General features: G+C 57.9%; 1 protein-coding gene across 2 annotated transcripts; it reads right to left on the reverse strand.

Moving 5' to 3' along the window:
* Window positions 1-4,612: 4,612 nt before the first annotated feature.
* On the reverse strand, window positions 4,613-16,051 carry IL22RA1 (interleukin 22 receptor subunit alpha 1). 2 transcript variants are annotated; one of them, XM_029081124.2, is made up of 7 exons: window positions 15,487-16,051; window positions 12,194-12,326; window positions 11,359-11,537; window positions 9,445-9,620; window positions 7,784-7,922; window positions 6,461-6,582; window positions 4,613-5,797 (listed from the first exon to the last, which is right to left on the reverse strand). In XM_029081124.2, the coding sequence occupies exons 1-7, from the start codon at window positions 15,527-15,529 to the stop codon at window positions 5,060-5,062; spliced, it is 1,530 nt and encodes a 509-aa protein (XP_028936957.1). In that variant the 5' UTR covers window positions 15,530-16,051; the 3' UTR covers window positions 4,613-5,059. The 2 variants fall into 2 exon arrangements, with proteins under 2 accessions (XP_028936957.1, XP_028936956.1); XM_029081123.2 differs by having other exon boundaries at window positions 4,613-5,800.
* Window positions 16,052-17,272: the final 1,221 nt, after the last annotated feature.

Here is a 17,272-nt window from a genome sequence, read left to right on the forward strand (position 1 = left end):
CCCGTGCCCGGGGTCACGCTCGCCCACCCCTACCCGCCGCGCTCTCAAAGGCCCAGGGACACGGAAGGAGCGTTTTGACTCCGGATCAGATCTGGGTGCGGTGGGAGAAGAACGGGCAATCCCGAAGGAATTCCTCGTGCCGGGGCAGGGCCGGATTTGGCCCGGGGTCTGTCTGCTCACCGTTCTCGCTCTAGGCTGACCTTGAAGATAGATTCTAACTCTCTCCTGGCCCGGAAGCCTTTCTTTTTCCATTTCGGAAAATGGTCTCCCGAGCTTCTCCCCTCCTCTTCTCCGCCACACAGACACCTCATTCATTCACTCAGTCGTATGTATGGAGCACTTACCGTGTTCAGAGCACTGAACTAAGCATTCAGGGGAGTACGGTCTGACAATAAAGACACCTTCCCTGCCCACAACGAGCTTAAAGTCTAGAGGACATCTGAAGGCAGAGTTCGCTGGAGACTGAAGAAAGACAGGAATGAGGGTTGGGCTAGGGCAGAACTCCATTTTAAAAATAATAATAGTAACTGCGGTCATCATCGACGGTGTTTATTGAGTGCTCGCTACTTGCAGAACATTGTACTGAGCGCTCGGGAGAGGACAAAAGAGTCGGGAGACAGGTTTCCCGCCCATGCTGCGCTTACAGTATGGAGGAGGAGATAGGCGTTAATATAAATAATTTATAATATGTAATTTAAAGATACGTACGTAAGCGCTGTGGCGATCGAGGGTGGGGTGAGTATCAGATGCCCAAAGGTCGCAGATAAGAGTGCAGAGAAGATATAGGAGGGAAAGGGAGCCGGGGAAAACGGGGTTTAGTCGGGGAAAGCCCCTTGGAGATGTGCAGTATCCGTTAAGCTCTTACTATGTACCGAACATTGTAATAAACACTGGGTTAGACACGGGATAATCAGGTCCCACATGGGGCTGGCGATCTAAAGTATGAGGAAGAACAGGAATTTGTTCATTCGGTCCTATTTATTGAGCGCCTGCTGTGTGTATGAGCACTGTACTAAGCGCTGGGGAAGTAGAGAAATCCCATTCTGCAGGTGAGAGAACTGAGGTGCAGAGAAGTTCGGTGACTTGCCCCAGGTCACACAGCGGGTAGGTGGCGGAGCCGGGATTAAAACCCAGGTTCTCTAACTCCCAGGCCCCTGCTCCGTCCACCCTGCTGCCCCTGAATAACCGTTTTCATTATTCTTCTCGCGTGCTTGCCGCCTGGTTTCTTTTAGGCTGAAAGCTCGTCCTCCGGACTTGTCAGCTCGTTGCGGGGAGGGAATGTGTCAGTTGACCGTTGTGTTGTACTCTCCCAAGTGCTTGGTACAGTGCTCCGCGTGCAGAAGGCGTTCGATAAAGACGAATGAATTTTAGGCCGTACCCGCTTTCCTTCGGCGTGCGAAGGATAGGCCGGACGGCCCGGGTTAGGCTCTTTCTCCACTCGTCTCGTGTCTGGGGCGGGGCTCTGTTTGGCTAATCTGGGGCGTAGAGAAGTACCACCCCCACCCTTCCCCCCCCCCCGGCACCTCCTCTCTGCTTGCCCTTCTTGTCGAGGGTAAAGGGAGGGGGGCCGACGGAGCGGGCTACCTGGGTTTCCCCCGAACACGCTCCCCTTCGAGACCCCCGGCCCCCCGGATGCCAACGTAGGCAGACCGGGACATACCCCTTCCTGCCCCCTCTACGGAATGACACCTGGTCGCAGAGCGGGAGGTCACCGGGGTCTCCCTGGCTTCGAGCATTTTCTTGCTCCGATAATCCTCCCTGGCCGGGTCCAGAATTTAGCGTGCCTAAGTAGCCTGGACGCACGTTAAATATTAATAACAAACCGATAAGACAAATAGCCGCTGTGGGTCTGGTGCCAACGTGGGAGGGAGGGGCGTGGGGAGCAGTTTTATGGGCGTTTATGTAGGTAAGCAGAGGAGATTGTGGGTACTCTGAGGGGCCAGGGTAACGAAACAACAGAATCAAGTTCAATATCAGTGTCGACGGACTATATGGAGGGCTTACTGGGTGTGGGACCGTACTAAACGTCTCGGGGGATGATTTGGAGATGCCAGAATCTGAATCCCCGGTTCATATGAAAGGCCCGGTGGGGGCGGGGCGGAGGGAGCAAATAGTTCAGAGATTCAGGGACTTCTGAGGGGAAGACGGGTGAGGGGCAGGAGGTGGAGGAGGCCTGGCATGGAAGGTTCGTGGGTGAACTGGACGGATGGCAGAGAGGAGAGGGCATGGGGTGGCCCAGGGACCCTAGAGCATCTCCTCCCCCTATATTCCTGCCCCAGTTCTGCCCTAATGCCAGGAGAAAGCTGGGGAAGGAGGGTGGTGCCATCAGTGCTTTGCCCAGTGGAATATAGCATAGCAGAAATGGGGAAACTGAGGTCTTGGGGCCAGGGCAAAGCAAGAAACCCAGAGCGGACCAGTCTGGAAACTCACATCGGATCAGCCCCATCCCCTAGGCTTAGCCCCTCTTTTTCCGGAAGAGGCAGTGGGTGGTTGGCGGGGGGGGGTCCCTTTTTTAAAAAGGTGGTACTCATAAAGTGCTTACTCCGTGCCAGGCACTGTTCTAAGCTCCGGGGTAGATACGAGCTAATCAGGTTGGACACCATCCATGTCCCAACCTGGGGCTCACGATCTTAATCCCTTTAGTACCTATTTTGAGGATGAGGTAAGTGAGGCATATCTGTTTACTTTCCAGAAGGTCCACCGGGTTCCCGTGCCCCATTCCACTCATAGCGGGGCACGGAGGGGAGATGGCAGGAGGCAGTCTTACCTAGAGGACAGGACACCGATCTGCAAGTCGGAAGGCCCTGGGTTCTAATCCCGGCTCCGCCTCTCGTGCGCTGTGTGACCTTGGGCCAGTCACGTGGCTGTGCCTCAGTTCCCTCATCTGTAAAACGGGGCTCAAGACTGTGAGCCCCTTGTGGGAGAGAGAAGGTGTCCAAGTGCTTAGAACAATGCCTGGAATACGATAAGAGTTTAACGTACCGTTAAAAAAAAAATGGCAACAGGCCTGGGCAGGGGTGAGTGGGCAAGTCGGACCCGGAGTCAAGCGGACACTTGGCTGAAGGAGGGTGGGAGCCAGACTGCCGCTGTTGCTGGGAAATGCCGCAGGGATTTGGGGACGTGGGGTGGGGTCCTGCCCTCCCGTTAGCGGGAAATGGGGCCGGGAGCATTGGGGCCCTGAGAGGGAGCTGCCTCAGTCAGTCGATAGTATTTACTGAGTGCTTACCCTGTGCCAAGCACTGCCCTAAGCACTGGGAGGGTACAATTTAAGAGACTCATTCCTAGCCCCGAGAAAGAGCTGCCCCGGCCCCGGGAGGGAGCTACCCCGGCCCCGTGAGGAGGCTGCTCCGGTCGGTCAGTCGATAGTATTTACTGAGTGCTTACTGTGTGCAAAGCCCCGTCCTAAGCGCTGGGGAGAGTGCGCTAGAACAATGCACCTGTGAGGGAGCTGCCCCGGCCCTGCGAGGCGGTCAGTCAGTAGTATTTACCGAGCGCTTACCGTGCGCAAAGCTTCTTTCCCGCCTCTTGACGGAAACCCCGCTGGCCATCCTTTCCAGAGAGAAGAGGTCACCAGCGGGAAGGGGACGTTTAGTGCGGTCACCCGGAGGCCGAGCTGCCGGGGGAGGCTCCTTCCCCTCATTCTCCCTCTCCCAGTCCCCTCCCGCCTCCACCCCGCCTTCCTCCTCCCTCCCAGCTCCCTCTGCCCGAGTAGTTCGGGCCTTTCTCCGCGGGGCCGGAGCCCGCGGCCCTCACGCCTCCTGCGACGGAGAGACGAGTGACGCCGGCTCGATGCCCCCGCGTCCCCAGTGACGCCAAACGAACCCGTCTCTTCCCGCCAGCTTCTTGCCGCCTTGGAAAACTTTCACGTAGACGAAAGCCTCCCGGCCAGGGTCGACAAGCCCCGGGATCTCAGAACCGGCAAGCAGGAGTTCGGGGCATCCTGTAGCAGAGCCTCCCACTCATCTTCTCCCCGAGGGCACAATAGCAGAGCTCCCAAGACAGACGGTGGAAGTTATTTATTTTTCAATTTCCAAGGCCGGTGCTGTAGCCTATTTCAAGGCCCGAACCGTCCTTTACTTAGTTTTGGAGTACTCTTGGATGGCGATGTCTTGGATTGAGTTTGTTAGGGGCAGGAATGTTTCTGTTCATTCCGTTGTATCCTCCCAAGCGCTCGGAGTACAATGCTCCGCACGGAGTCAGCGTTCAGTGAATACCCCCGACGGACTGGCCGATCACTCGGACGATCGGCGGGTGGGTTTTGATCGTGCACCCGTCGAGTAGGTCCCTTTCTGGTAGATGAGTCAAAGGAGACTCCCAAAATGGGAGCCCCAAATTCCTAGTCCTCTCTTACCCGGGAAAACTACCAAGAGCAGAAATAAAGCCCGGGGTGGCCGGGATTGGGCGGGCGGGATGGAGCCTGCCAATCTGATGATGATGTTGGTATTTGTTAAGCGCTTACTAGGGGCAGAGCACTGTTCTAAGCGCAGGGGAATCAGGTTGTCCCACGTGGGGCTCACAGTCTTCATCCCCATTTTCCAGATGAGGTCACTGAGGCACAGAGAAGTTAAGTGACTTGCCCACAGTCACACAGCTGACAAGGGGCAGAGCTGGGATTCGAACTCATGACCTCTGACTCCCAAGCCCGGGCTCTTCCCACTGAGCCACGCTGCTTCTCAATCTGTGGCCGGTTCTCCGTGGTTCTCTGGATGAAGCTCCACCCCTTGCCCAGCGAGAGCAAATCGAAAGCCTGTTCTCGATCGGTCAAGGGCGAGGGTGCGGAAGGCCGAAATCCGAGCCCCTGGGACCAGACAGGGCGGGAAGCCACGGCGGGCAGGGAGGGAAGGATGGGATGTGGGGACGGCCCGGCCCCTTCCCCAGCAGGGACCCTCGCTGCCCAAGTTCCGGGTCGGCACTGAGTCAAGCCGGCACCCCCGGTCAGGGGTCCCACTGCACCGTGAGGTCCAGGTCCCTGAACAACCAGTCCACGGTTCCGGCCTCTCCGGGTCCCGGGCCGGAGCTGGGGAGCCCCTTGCCGGCCGGCGGCCCCCCTGGGCCCGGATCACCTTGGGGACCCACCGGGGAGCTGAGCAGATGCCAGCGCTCCGGCCCGGGCTCTGCCGCTCCGGGGTCGCCGTCCACTTGAACGGACGAGAGGAGGGAGGCCGGGCTGAGGTCCCGGTGCTGGAGGTAGCCCCGGGCCTCCGGCTCTAGCCCCCCACCCCCGGCCAGGGTCCACGGCGGGTGGAGCAGGGGCGGGCTGACCTCCCGCCAGTCTCTCTGCAGGCCCGGGGCCCGGGAGCGCAAGTCCAGGTCCAGCGGGAACATCCGCAGGTCGTCCGGGGGCTGACGGTCGCCCCCGGGCACGGCCAATCGCCTCTCCTGGCTGGATCTGGGGAACCACCCGGCCGCCGGACCCTGGACCTGGAGCCGGAGGCCGGGTTGGTCCGGGTTCCGTTTCCGGGGGAGAGGCGATCCCTGGCCGCCACACTCGACGCCCATCAGGCACACCCCGTAGAAAGGTGGAGGCGGAGTGGGCGGCAGAGAGGGCTGTGAGGTGTAGGGCCGGGGGGCCGGGCCCTTCCGTGCAGGGGCCTGGCCGGCGCGGCCGGGGTCCCTCTCGACGTAGTCGGTCTCCGGGCATCTGGGCAAACCCCGGGGCGTCTCGGAGTCCTCCCTCAGGTCGGGGTGCGGCCCGGGGGGGGGGAGGGGCGGCCGGAGGGACGAGGTCACAGACCGGGGTGAGGACGTGCTCCCGGGTGAACTTCAGCGGGTGGTACGTCAGGACCCTCTGCAGGTCCTGCTGGGGAAGCGGGGGCAAGGCAGGGTTAGAGAAGCAGCGTGGCCTAGCGGATAGAGCCCGAGCCTGCGGGTCGGGAGGATCTGGGTTCTAATTCCGGCTCTGCCACTTGTCTGCTGCGCGATCTTGGGCAAACGACTTCACTTCTCGGTTCCCTCAGCTGTAAAATGGGGATTGAGATTGGGAGCCCCGTGTGGAGGACAGAGACTGTGTCCAACCCAGTTTGCTTGTATCTATCCCAGTGCTTAGTACAGTGCCTGGCACAGAGAAAGTGCTTAAAAAAATCACAATTACTGTTATTATTATTATTATTATTATTAAGGGGGCCAAAAGACAATGGTCAGGCCTTAAATTCCAAAAGGCACCTCATCTGTTGAGCTCGATCTCGACTATCCAGGTTCTGCACTATCCGCAGCCCCACTGTGCTTAGTACAGTGTTCTGTGTCCACTTTACGAATAGGGGACGCTCGATAAATCCGGTCGATGGGTTCATATTTTTTCCCCCCTCCTACTTTCCACCTTTTGCCCCGTCGCTTCCCGAGGGCGTTCCCGGGAACTCCAAACTGATGCCCGTTGGAAAGGGATCGCGACTCTCTACTTGGTTTTCCTCCCCGGGGCCGGGTGGGGGTGGCCGTCTCCCTCCTGGGGTCGCCGGTCCCTTACCAAGACACGGGGCTGCTGCATGTTCTTGTTGATGTACTTGTAGGTCATGAAACAGGCCACGGCCACAAGGAATCCCATGGTGAACAGGGACATTCCGGAGAAATAGTAGGTCCAGGTTCGGTCTGGGAGAAGGGACACCAAAACGCAGTCAGCGGGAAGCCGATGGAAAAAGTCCCCGCGTCCTCCACGCGGCTAGACACTCGCAGATCCCCCTTCCTCCGTCACCCCAAATTCGCAATCTATTTTATGGCTTAACCAGGTTTTTGGCTCCTTCTTCTTCATCTTCTATTCCCTTCCCTTCTGTAAGAGAAGCGACGTGCCCTAGTGGATAGAGCATGGACCCGGGAGTCAGAAGGACCTGGGTTCTAATCCCGGCTCTGCCGCATGTGTGATCTTGGCAAGCCGCTAAACTTCTCTGGGCCTCAGTTACCACATCTGTAAAATGGGGATTAAGAGTGTGAGCCCCATAGGGGACGGGAACCGTGGCCAACTTGATTAACTTGTATCTACCCCAGCACTTAGAATGGTACTTGTGTTATTATTATTACATAGTTTTAAACACTGTTGTTTCCCCAAACCGGTAATTTATTTTAGTGACCGCCTTCCCCTCCCCGTTATAGGATCCCCGAGGCCAAGGATCCTGGCTTCTAATTCTATTGTACTCTCCCAGATGCTCAGCACCGTGCCCTGCACAGAGTAAGTGTCCAATAAATACTTGTTTACTGACCGTCAGCTCCTTGTGGGCGGGGAATGTGTCTACCGACCTTCTACTGTACTCTACCAAGAGCTCAGTGGAGTGTGCTGCACACAGTAAGCGCTCAATAAATCCCACTGATGACGATGATATTGACTGACTGATGATCCTGAACCTCATTCTAGCCGATAGGAAGACGGTAGGGAGGTTCCCACACCAATTTGGTTTTAGCAGCAGGCAGGTCCTGAGTCAAATTTTGGTGAAGTCACGGTTTTCTTGAGACCGGACAGATGAATTAGGGTGAGAACAATTTCCTAGGACTGGATGACTTGCCTTTCAGGGTTCCGGAGGAACTCGGGAAGGAAGTCGCAGACCGGCCGGCAAGAGCAACTAACCTATCGTTACAAATGGCGCCTTCGGGGTCTCCGTCGGGGTCTGAACTGCATTTCGATGTGCACCCAGTGGGATGTACACCGTCCCCGAGAGGGTGTGGCAGAGCCCCATTTCCTACTTTACAAGGGATGGGGGGAATCAGAAGAGCCCCGGGACGTTAAGGGACCTGTCCAAGGCCCCACAGCCGGAGCGACGTTCGAGCCTGGGCTTCCCGTTTCACGCCGGACCGGGCTTACCTGGTAGAGTCCTCACGCTGAATTTGTGGGTCGGGCTGTGCTTGGCTAAGCTGGGGATCCGAATGCCCACGGTGCCGCTGTACTCCGTGTCGGGGGCCAGACCGGGAAATTCATATTCTTTCTCCTTCCCCTCTTTGATCTGAAGGGAAGAAAGAAACCGGCCGAGAAATTACTCACTCTGGAGTCCCGGTTATTTGATTCCCTCCACTCCCACGGCACGGTCTAAATTATTTTCATCTCTGTCTCCCAGCCTGGATCGTAAAGCACCTCAGGGGCAGGGACCCCATCTCCCGACCTCTTAGAACGGTGCCCTGCACACCGTAAGCGCTCAGTGGATACCACTGATTGATCGCTCCAAGGGAAACAACAGTCGGCTGGGTAATCCACATCGTCCCCGCAGGAGGTAAATCCTTCGGCGAGTCTCTGGGCTTGACCGGCCCCTTGGACATGAGACCGGCCACCTGGGAGTTTCCAAAATAGTTTATGTGAATGAGGTCAGGCGTTTAAAAAAAGCCACAATTAAAAAAGTCAGAGTCCCCTACTCTCTCTCCCTTCTGCGACACGGTCGCACTTGGATTTGAACCCTTTATTCACCCCACCCTCAGGCCCAGCACGACACGGTGGATGGGCCTGGGAGTCGACGGGTCACGGGTTCTAATCTTGCCTCTGCCACTCGTCTGCTGCGCGGCCCTGGGCAAGTCACTTCACTTTTCTGTGCCTCAGTTCCCTCGTGTGTAAAATGGGGATTAAGACCGTGAGCCCCGTGTGGGACGGGGGCCGTGTCCGACCCGATTCGCTCGTATCCACCTCAGCACTTAGTAAAGAGCCTGGCACACAGTAAGTGCTTAAAAAATAACACGATGATGATTATTATTACAACCCTTCTCCCACTAGACTATAAGTTTGAATGTCAGTCGGTTGTATTTATTGAGCACTTACCGTGTGCAGAGCACTGTGCTAAGCACATGGGAGAGTACAATAGAACAAAATATATCAGATACATTCCCTGCCCACAGTGAGCTTACAGTCTAGAGAGGGTTTACCAATTCTGTTGTAATGTCCTCTCCCAAGCACACACTGGACTGTGTACATCGTATAGTGTTCCGCACACAGTAAGCACTCGGGAAGTACCACTGATATAAATACCGTAGAGAAGCAGCGTGGCCGCCTAGTGGATAGAGCACGGGCCTGGGAGTCAGAAGGACCTGGGTTCTAATCCAGACTCCTCCACTCGCCTGCTGTGTGACCTCGGGCAACTCACTTCCCATCTCTGAGCCTCAGTTACATCATCTAGAAAATGGGGATCAAAGATCACGAGCCCCATGTGGGGCCCGGACTGGGTCCAACCTGATTAGCTCCGCCAGCACCTAGTAGAGTGCCTATAAGCGCTTAAAAGAATTCCAAATAAAAAAATGGATCGATTACGGGCATATCGTGATTCTTTTTTTTAACGTTCGCCTCCCCCACTAGACAGTGAGGAACAAGGACCGCGCGTATCAACTCTTTTTATACTGTAAGCGCTCAATAAAAATGATGGAATGATCGCGTCGAGAGGCTCTTCAGAGACCGGATCCCGGAAGGGTCGAGGAGGAGTCCGGGCCAAGGGAGGAGGCTCAACCGGGCCTTGGCCCCCGGGGCTGTGAGGTCAGGGAGAGAAATACCATGTGGTGGGTCTGGTTGACGTTTATCCTCAGGTGGTAGAGCAGATTGGGAAAGATGTCCTCCAGCGCCAGCGGCGAGCCGCTCGCGTCCCTGGCCAGCGTGAGGGACGGGCCCAGGATGAACCGAATTGAGTGCACGCCGGGGTCGAAGGTCACGTCTGGAGGCTTGAGCACGGCTGGGAGGATGAGAGAGAAGAGGTCAGAGGGCAGGTGCCGACCTCCGCGCCCGAGGCCCGTTGGCAAATTCAACGGTCCTTGAGTCTCCGGGTGCGTTTTTCTTTCCCCCGCCGGGGGCCGAGGGGGCTGGGGGGCCCCAGGAGGGCGGGACTGGGGTGAGGGGGAAGGCGGGCTCCACAAGCAGCAAGAGGGATTTAAGCAAGACACAGGGAGGGTTGTCCGGCAGGAGGGCGTCGAATGGCCTTGTGGAAAGAGCAGGAGCCTGGCAGGCAGAGGACCCGGATTCTAATCCCGGCTCCGTCGCTCGTCTGCCGTGTGACCCCGTCCGTGACCTCGACGGTTACAACGGGAATTTAATCCTCCTCCTTCCGACTTTGACTGTGAGCCCCACGTGGGACAGGGACTGTGTGCAACCCGATTATCTCGTGTCTGTCTACCCCGGTGCTTAGCACGGCACCCGACACGTAGTAAGCGCTTAACAAGTGCCATAAATAAAAACCAGTCCTATGAAGAGAGTCGCTTATCCAGCTGCCTGGGATGGGTGACTTGGGATCCTTCCCATTCAAGCCTGGCATAGCGGATAGAGCCGGGGCCTGGGAGTCAGAAGGTCGTGGGTTCTAATCCCGGCTCCGCCACTTGTCTGCTGTGTGACCTTGGGCAAGTCACTTAGCTTCTCCCTGCCTCAGTTCCCTCATCTGTAAAACGGGGATTGAGACCGTGAGCCCCGTGTGGGACGGGGACCGTGCCCAACTCGATTTGCTTGTATCCACCCCAGCCCTTAGTACGGTGACTGGCACACAGGAAGCGCTTAACGAGTACCATCGGTATTATTATTCATTCATTCAATAGTCTTTACTGAGCACTTACTGTGTGCAGAGCGCTGTACTAAGCACTTGGGAGAGGACAATACAACAATAAACAGACACATTCCCTGCCTTAAACGAGCTCACGGTCTACAGGGGGAGACAGACATTAATATAACTCAAAAAATTACAGAAAATAATGTTGGTATTTGTTAAGCGCTTACTATGTGCCAGATACTGTATTAAGCGCTGGGGTGGATATAAGCAAATCTATGTACTTAAGGGCTGTGGAGGCAGGGGGATGGGCGAGATGTCCTCTCAAAGCCCCTTCGGGCCTATATTGTATTTGTATTCTCCTAAGCGCTTAGAACAAAGACTCACGGCGGGCGGGGAATGTGCCAGCTTATTGTTGTATTCTCCCAAGCGCTTAGCGCAGCGCTCCGCACCCAGTACGCACGCAGCAGTTCAGCGGAAAGAGCCCGGGCTTGGGAACCGGAGGACATGGGTTCTGATCCCGGCTCCGCCACTTGTCTGCTGCGTGACCTTCGGCAAGTCGCTTACCCTCCTCTGGGCCTCGGTTCCCTCATCCGGAAAATGGGGAGGAAGACTGGGAGCCCCACGTGGGACCACCTGATGACCTTGTCTCTGCCCCGGCGCTTAGAACGGTGCTTGGCGCGGCGTAAGCGCTTAACGAAATAACGACCATAAATACGATTGAAGGAGCGAACGAACCGTGCTCTGCACGCAGTAGGCGCTCAGTAAATACGATCGACGGATGGAGGAGCCTGAGGTCCCGCGGGTTCCTGGGGGCTGAGGATGGTGGGGTGGTTGGAGGGGGGTGGGGAAGGGGGTGATCGGGGCCGGGAGAAGGGAAGGGGAGAGAGGGGGAGGGAGGAGAGGCGGGGAGGGCAGTTGAGTGCAGACGGTCACTCACTCTCAGTTTTGGGGTTGAATCTCTGCGTCCTGAAGGAGGCCGACAGGCCGCTCTCGGTGAGGGCCGTCACTTGGGCGTAGTAATACTCGTGGATGTTTCCGGTCTCCCCCGTCAGGTCGCACGATCGAGAGGTCATGTTTTGGCAAGCCCCTTTCTCCTGCCACCGCTTCGCTCCATAGCTAAGGGGAAACCCAACGGCTCTAGTTCTTTCCGTTTTTTAAACGGTATTTGTTAAACGCTTAAAGTCCGCCGGGCGCTGTACTCAGCGCGAGGGTAGGTAGGAGATAATCAGGTTGGACACGGTCCACGTCCCGTAGGGGCCGCGTGGTCTCAATCCCCGTTTTACCGACCCGGGAATTCAGGCCCAGAGAAGTGACTTGGCCGAGGCGGCACAGGCTGACGAGTGACGAGAAGCAGCGTGGTCTAGCGGATAGCGTCCGGGCCCGGGAGTCGGAAGGACCTGGGTTCTGATCCCGGCTGCGCCACGGGTCTTGCTGTGTTGACCCTGGTCAAGTCACTTCACTTCTCCGGGCCTCATTTCCCTCATCTGGAAAATGGGGATTAAGACCGTGAGCCCCACATGGGACAGGGACCGTGTCCGACCCGATTTGCTCGTATCCACCCCAGCGCCCCGGCACACGGTAAGCGCTTAACAAATACCACAATCATTAGTATTACTGACAACGAAGGAGGTTTCTCTTCCATCCCCCGGCACGATGAGATTTGCCCCGAGAGGGCAGGTCAGCGGGCATCAGCAGGGCGGTTGGGTGGGTCTGGGGAGCAGAAGGTAAGCAGGGGGTGAGCGGGGCGAGGGATCAGCAGGGGCGACACTGACATGGAATAGGCGACGCTGAAGACGGTGTCTGGGGTCGTGTTTTTGCCGCGCTCCCATACGAGGATGTTCTCAAAGTTGGTCGAGTGGAATCTGAGGTGTTTGAGGAGCTCCGTGCCGTTCGCCTCGGAGGGCTCTGGGAGAGACACGAGCAGGGTCAGTCCGGCGGCTACTCAGGCCGTCAATCCGTCAGTCGATCCCTTCGTTCGACCGTATTGCGGAGAAGCGGCGCGGTCCTGCGGGCTCCATCCGCAGGTCTACGGGCCAACAAGCGGCTTGGGAGTCAGAAGGACCTGGGTTCTAATCCCCACCCTATCGCCTGTCTACCGCGTGACCTCGGGCAAGTCGCATCACTTCTCTGTGCCTCAGTTCTCTCATCTTTAAAATGGAGATTGAGACTGTGAGCCCCACGTGGGCCAGGGGCTGTGTCCAACCCGATCTGCCCGTATCCACCCCAGCACTCAGCGCAGCGCTTGGCCCATAGTAAGCGCCGAAAAAATACCATCGTTATTATTATAACTGAGCGCTTACTATGTGCAGAGCACTGTTCCCGTCGCTTGGGAGTGTACAATCCAACAATATACTAGACACATTCCCTGCCCACAGTGAGCTTCCAGTCTAGAGGGGGGGGACGGACGTTAATATAAATAAATAATGGTATTCACTGAACACCTACTGAGCGCAAAGCACTGTACCAAATGCTTGGAGAGCATTACGATCGATCGATCGATCGATGGTATCTATTGAGCACTCACCTTGTGCAGAACGTTGTACCAGGTCCTGGCCCCCCGGGAGTTGACATTCAAGGGGGAAGACAGAAATTATTTAGAAATAGTGGGAGCGAATAGTCAGGCTCGGGGCTCGCCCGCTCTGACACCAACTCGTAGTGCCAGCCCCTCTCATTTATTTCTTCGATCGTATCTATTGAGCGCTTCTCGTGTGCAGAGCACTGTGCTAAGCGTTTGGCGAGTACAATTCGGCAACAGATGGAAACGATCCCTGCCCAACAGTGGGCCACGAGCCTACTCGAGACCTCCAGGCTTGGCTCCCCGTGGGCAGGGACGGTGTCTATTATTCTGTCCTCCCCCAAGCGCTCGGTACAGCGGTCTGCACACAGTGAGCGCTCGGTAGATACCACTGAAATGAGCCGAGTGAATGAGGAGAGGTGGAGCAGAGGGCAGGGGGGCACGAGGGGTCGTTCATCTCCTCGTCCACGGTCCCGGGAGGGCTGGGGGGGGGGGGGACGGGCGCGCGGAGGGTGCAGGGCGGCGCCAGGTCCGGACTCTCACCCTGGTGCGCCGGGATGGGTCAATGATTGACACGGGCTCCCCCGCAGGGGCCCCAGGCCGACTGGGACCTGGGGGAGGAGCGTGGCACGGGGGCGGGCGAACCTGGGGCAACTCTCCCGAGCGCTTAGTGTAAAGTGCTGCACTCAGGAAGTCCTCGATCGGTACCGTCGATCGATTGAGAGGCCGGAGGGGGACGGTCAGACCAACCCTCCCAGCAGGAGGGTGGTCCGCCTCCCCTAGGCCAGGAAATGACCAGGAGAAGGGGTTGCCCGGAGGCAGGGGGGTGGAAGAGATGAACCTGGGAGGATCCCGGTCCCTCTGGACTGTCAGCTCGACGTGGGCCGGGAATTATTGTCTTTTGTTCTATTACACTCTCCCAAGTGCTTAGAACTAGAGAAGCAGCGCGGCTCAGTGGAAAGAGCCCGGCCTTGGGAGTCAGAGGTCGTGGGTTCTAATCTCCGCTCTGCCACCTGTCAGCTGGGTGACTTTGGGCAAGTCACTTCTCTGAGCCTCAGTGACCTCATCTGGAAAACGAGGATGAAGACCGGAAGCCCCATGTGAGCCCGTTGTGGGGCAGGGCTTGTCTCTATCTGTTGCCGAAATGTACATTCCAAGCGCTCAGTACAGTGCTCTGCACACGGTAAGCGCTCGATAAATAGGATTAAATGAACGAACGTGGGACAACCTGATTACTTTGTATCCGCCCCCAGCGCTTGGAACAGTGCTGGACACATTGTAAGTGCTTAACAATGCTTTTATTATTAAAACAGTGCTCAAGTGCTTAGCACAGTGCTCTGCACACAGTGAGCACTCAATAAATACGATCGAATGAATGAGGGAATGCTCTGCACCCAGTAAGCGCTCAATAAATAGAATTGACTGGCTCTCTGTCTCCCCCGATTAGACCGTAAGCCCATCAAAGGGCAGGGACCGTCTCTATCTGTTACCGATTTGTCCATTCCAAGCGCTTAGTACAGCGCTCTGCACGTAGTAAGCGCTCAATAAATACTATTGAGTGAATGGAAGAAAGTCCTGTGACCAACACGGGGATGGGTTCGGGGGGACGGTCAACGGAGTCGATGGGCCGATCAGTGCTGCACCGAGAGCAGGGAATCCCCCCCGGACGGGAGGAGGGGACACCCTAGCCACTAAATCCCACCCCACTGACCGGTTCCAGATCTCAAGTCCAGTGGATCCATCCCAGGCCCGGGAGTCAGAAGGACCTGGGTCCCGGTCCCGACTCCGCCACTTGTCAGCCGTGTGACCTCGAGCGTGTCACTCGGGCCTCAGTTTCCTCCTCTAATTCCACGGGGATTAGGACACTGTGAGCCCCGCGTGAGACGGGGACTGGGTCCGACCTGATCGACCTTTATCTACCCCGGAGTTTAGAAGCGTGCCGGGCGAATAGGAAGTGCTTAACAAATAAATACCACAATTAAAATCATTAATTATTATTAGCAGGGCATCCTCCTAGACAGGAGGAGGGGACTCCCCCAAAGTGGCCGAATCTCACCGCACTGACCAGTTCCCGATCTCGAGTCCTTCCCGACCCCGACTCCTTCCCCGGGGGACCCCCCCGCGGCCGCTCCGTCCAACCGGAGTCAATCCCTCCCTTCTTCTTGCCCCCAACCCCGGGCCCACTAGGTCCCGAGCCTGGAGACCGTAAGCCCATCGTGGGCGGCGCGCGTGTCCACCGACTCCGATGCGCCGTACTCTCCCAAGTGCTTAGCGCAGGGCTCCGCGCACCCAGGAAGCCCTCGATAAATACCGTCGGTTCGTATTTATCGAGCGCTCGCCCTGCGCGGACCACCGCGTTAAGCCCTGGGGAGAGTACGGCAGAATCGGCAGCCCCTGCCCGCGGTGAACTTAGAGTCTAAAGGACGGGCACCTGTGGGAGGCCCTTCCCCTCGACTCGGCGAGCCCCGGGGCCGGGTGGCCGGGCGTCCTCCCCGGCCCCGGGAGCGGTGGAACCCGCCGGGAGCGAGGCAGAGCCCTCCGGCTACTCACCGGTCACGGCCCAGAAGGCCAGGAGGGCCAGCAGCCTCCTCATCGGGGCCGGGCGGCGGGGCGGTGGGCCAAGAGGCGGCCACGGTGGCCTGCCCCACACTCCTCCCGGCAGCCGGCGGGGCGGGATCTGAGCGGCGGCGGAGGCGGCGGGAGCGGAGTCCGCCCGTTCGCCCGGAGGAGGCCGAGGCAGGTGTTTAAAGGTGCTCGGGTCCAGGTGTTGGATTGAAAAAACCCCGAGCGAACGGCCGCACCTTGAACGGGTGCCAACCTCTTTCCTGACAGGGGAGTTCCCTTTGGCACGGGGTAGGCTCGGAGCTTGTCTTTCCAGTCCGACAGCCGGTCCCTAATTTGAGCACGGCTGGTCCCGGTTTCATTCATTCCTTCATGCGGTGGGATCTGTCGAGGGCTCGCCGTAGAGCACCGTACCAAACGCCGGGGAGAGTACGACAGAACAGTAGACAGACACGTTCCCCGCCCACAGAAGGCTTACAGTCTCCAACGTCAAAAGCCGGAGGGGGGATCGGGCGGCCACCGGCTCCCCGCGGGAGCAGTCCGGGAGACGCTGGGGAGGCCGACCGTCCCTCTGTCTGACCCGGCGGCGTGGCCTTGTGGAAAGACTACTCCGCCGAGAGCGGCAGGGCCCGGCGGCCAGAGCGCGAGCCCGGGAGTCGGAAGGACCGGGGTTCTAATCCTGACCCCGCCGGTCGTCCGGCGCGGGACCTTGGGCAAGTCGCTTCGCTTCTCCGGGCCTGTTTCCTCAACCGTCAAATGGGGATTAAGACCGCGAGCCCCGCGGGGGACCGGGACCGCGTCCAACCCCTTTCGCTCGTAACCGCCCCGGCGCTCAGTACAGCGCCCGGTGTAGAGTAAGTCTCGAAACACCACCGCCGTCACCGTTACTTCCACTGAGAGGAGCCCTGGCTCTGATCCCGACTCTGCCGGTGGCCCTCTGTGGGACCTCGGGCGGGTCTCTTCGTTTCCCCGTGCCTCAGTTCCCGTTACTGTAAAATGGGGGAGTTCGTCCCCGGCCTCCCTCCCCCACACACCGAGAGGCCCACGTGGGAGAGGGGCGGCGTCGGCTCCGATGGCATCGTATCTACCCCAGCACTTGGCCCAGTGCTTGGCACCTAGTAGACGCTTAAACGCCTCGGGTCTGATTAACCCAACGGCCTGGGCTCAAACCCACCGAGCAAGGAGGCGAGACTACCTCCGGGGAAGAGGGGGGACGTTCCTTGCGACTTCCTGCGAGTGGGATCCCTCCAGAGGGGACGGGTGGGCTTGTCCCCAAGAGGAGCCGCAACTCTCGCTTCCGGCTGGAGTTGCCCCGTGGCGATCGATCAGTCTTTTATATCGAGCCCCTGCTGTGTGCGGAATGCTGTACTAAGCGCTTGGGAGGGTACAATATAGTAGAGGTGGTAGACACCTCTTCCCGCTGCAAGGGCCTCTTGGCTCTTCCATCCATTCCCCCGGCTGCTCCGTCGCCCCCCGCCAAAAAATATGATCAACCGGTCAATCAGTTTTACTTTTTTCTTTTTTTTACTGAGCACCTACTGTGTATGAGGCGCCCGGAACAGTACACTTAAGGCGGAAGACACGATCCCTGTCCACCAGACGCTTTACGCTCTAGCGAGGGAGACGGCTGCAAAATATATTATCAAAATGAGGCAGGAGAAATGGAAAGGCGTAGAGGTGAATAAATAAAGGGTTAGATAATAGGGTCTGTAAACCATTCTACGTGCAAGGATGGGGCGGGAGGGGAAGCCGATGCCCCGCATAGGAGGGTTTG

This window comes from Ornithorhynchus anatinus, chromosome 16 (assembly GCF_004115215.2).
Source record: "Ornithorhynchus anatinus isolate Pmale09 chromosome 16, mOrnAna1.pri.v4, whole genome shotgun sequence".
Taxonomy (NCBI): domain Eukaryota; kingdom Metazoa; phylum Chordata; class Mammalia; order Monotremata; family Ornithorhynchidae; genus Ornithorhynchus; species Ornithorhynchus anatinus.

What these genes read in the sequence shown, in the direction of transcription:
- IL22RA1 (XM_029081123.2), bottom strand. Translation starts at nt 15,529, where the DNA reads ATGAGGAGGCTGCTGGCCCTCCTGGCCTTCTGGGCCGTGACCG. An exon ending in TCAACCAGACCCACCACATG is followed by an intron (nt 7,923 to 9,444) that starts GTATTTCTCTCC and finishes TCTTCCCTTCAG; the next exon opens with ATCAAAGAGGGGAAGGAGAA. An exon ending in CAGCGTGAGGACTCTACCAG is followed by an intron (nt 6,583 to 7,783) that starts GTAAGCCCGGTC and finishes CCCTTCTCCCAG; the next exon opens with ACCGAACCTGGACCTACTAT.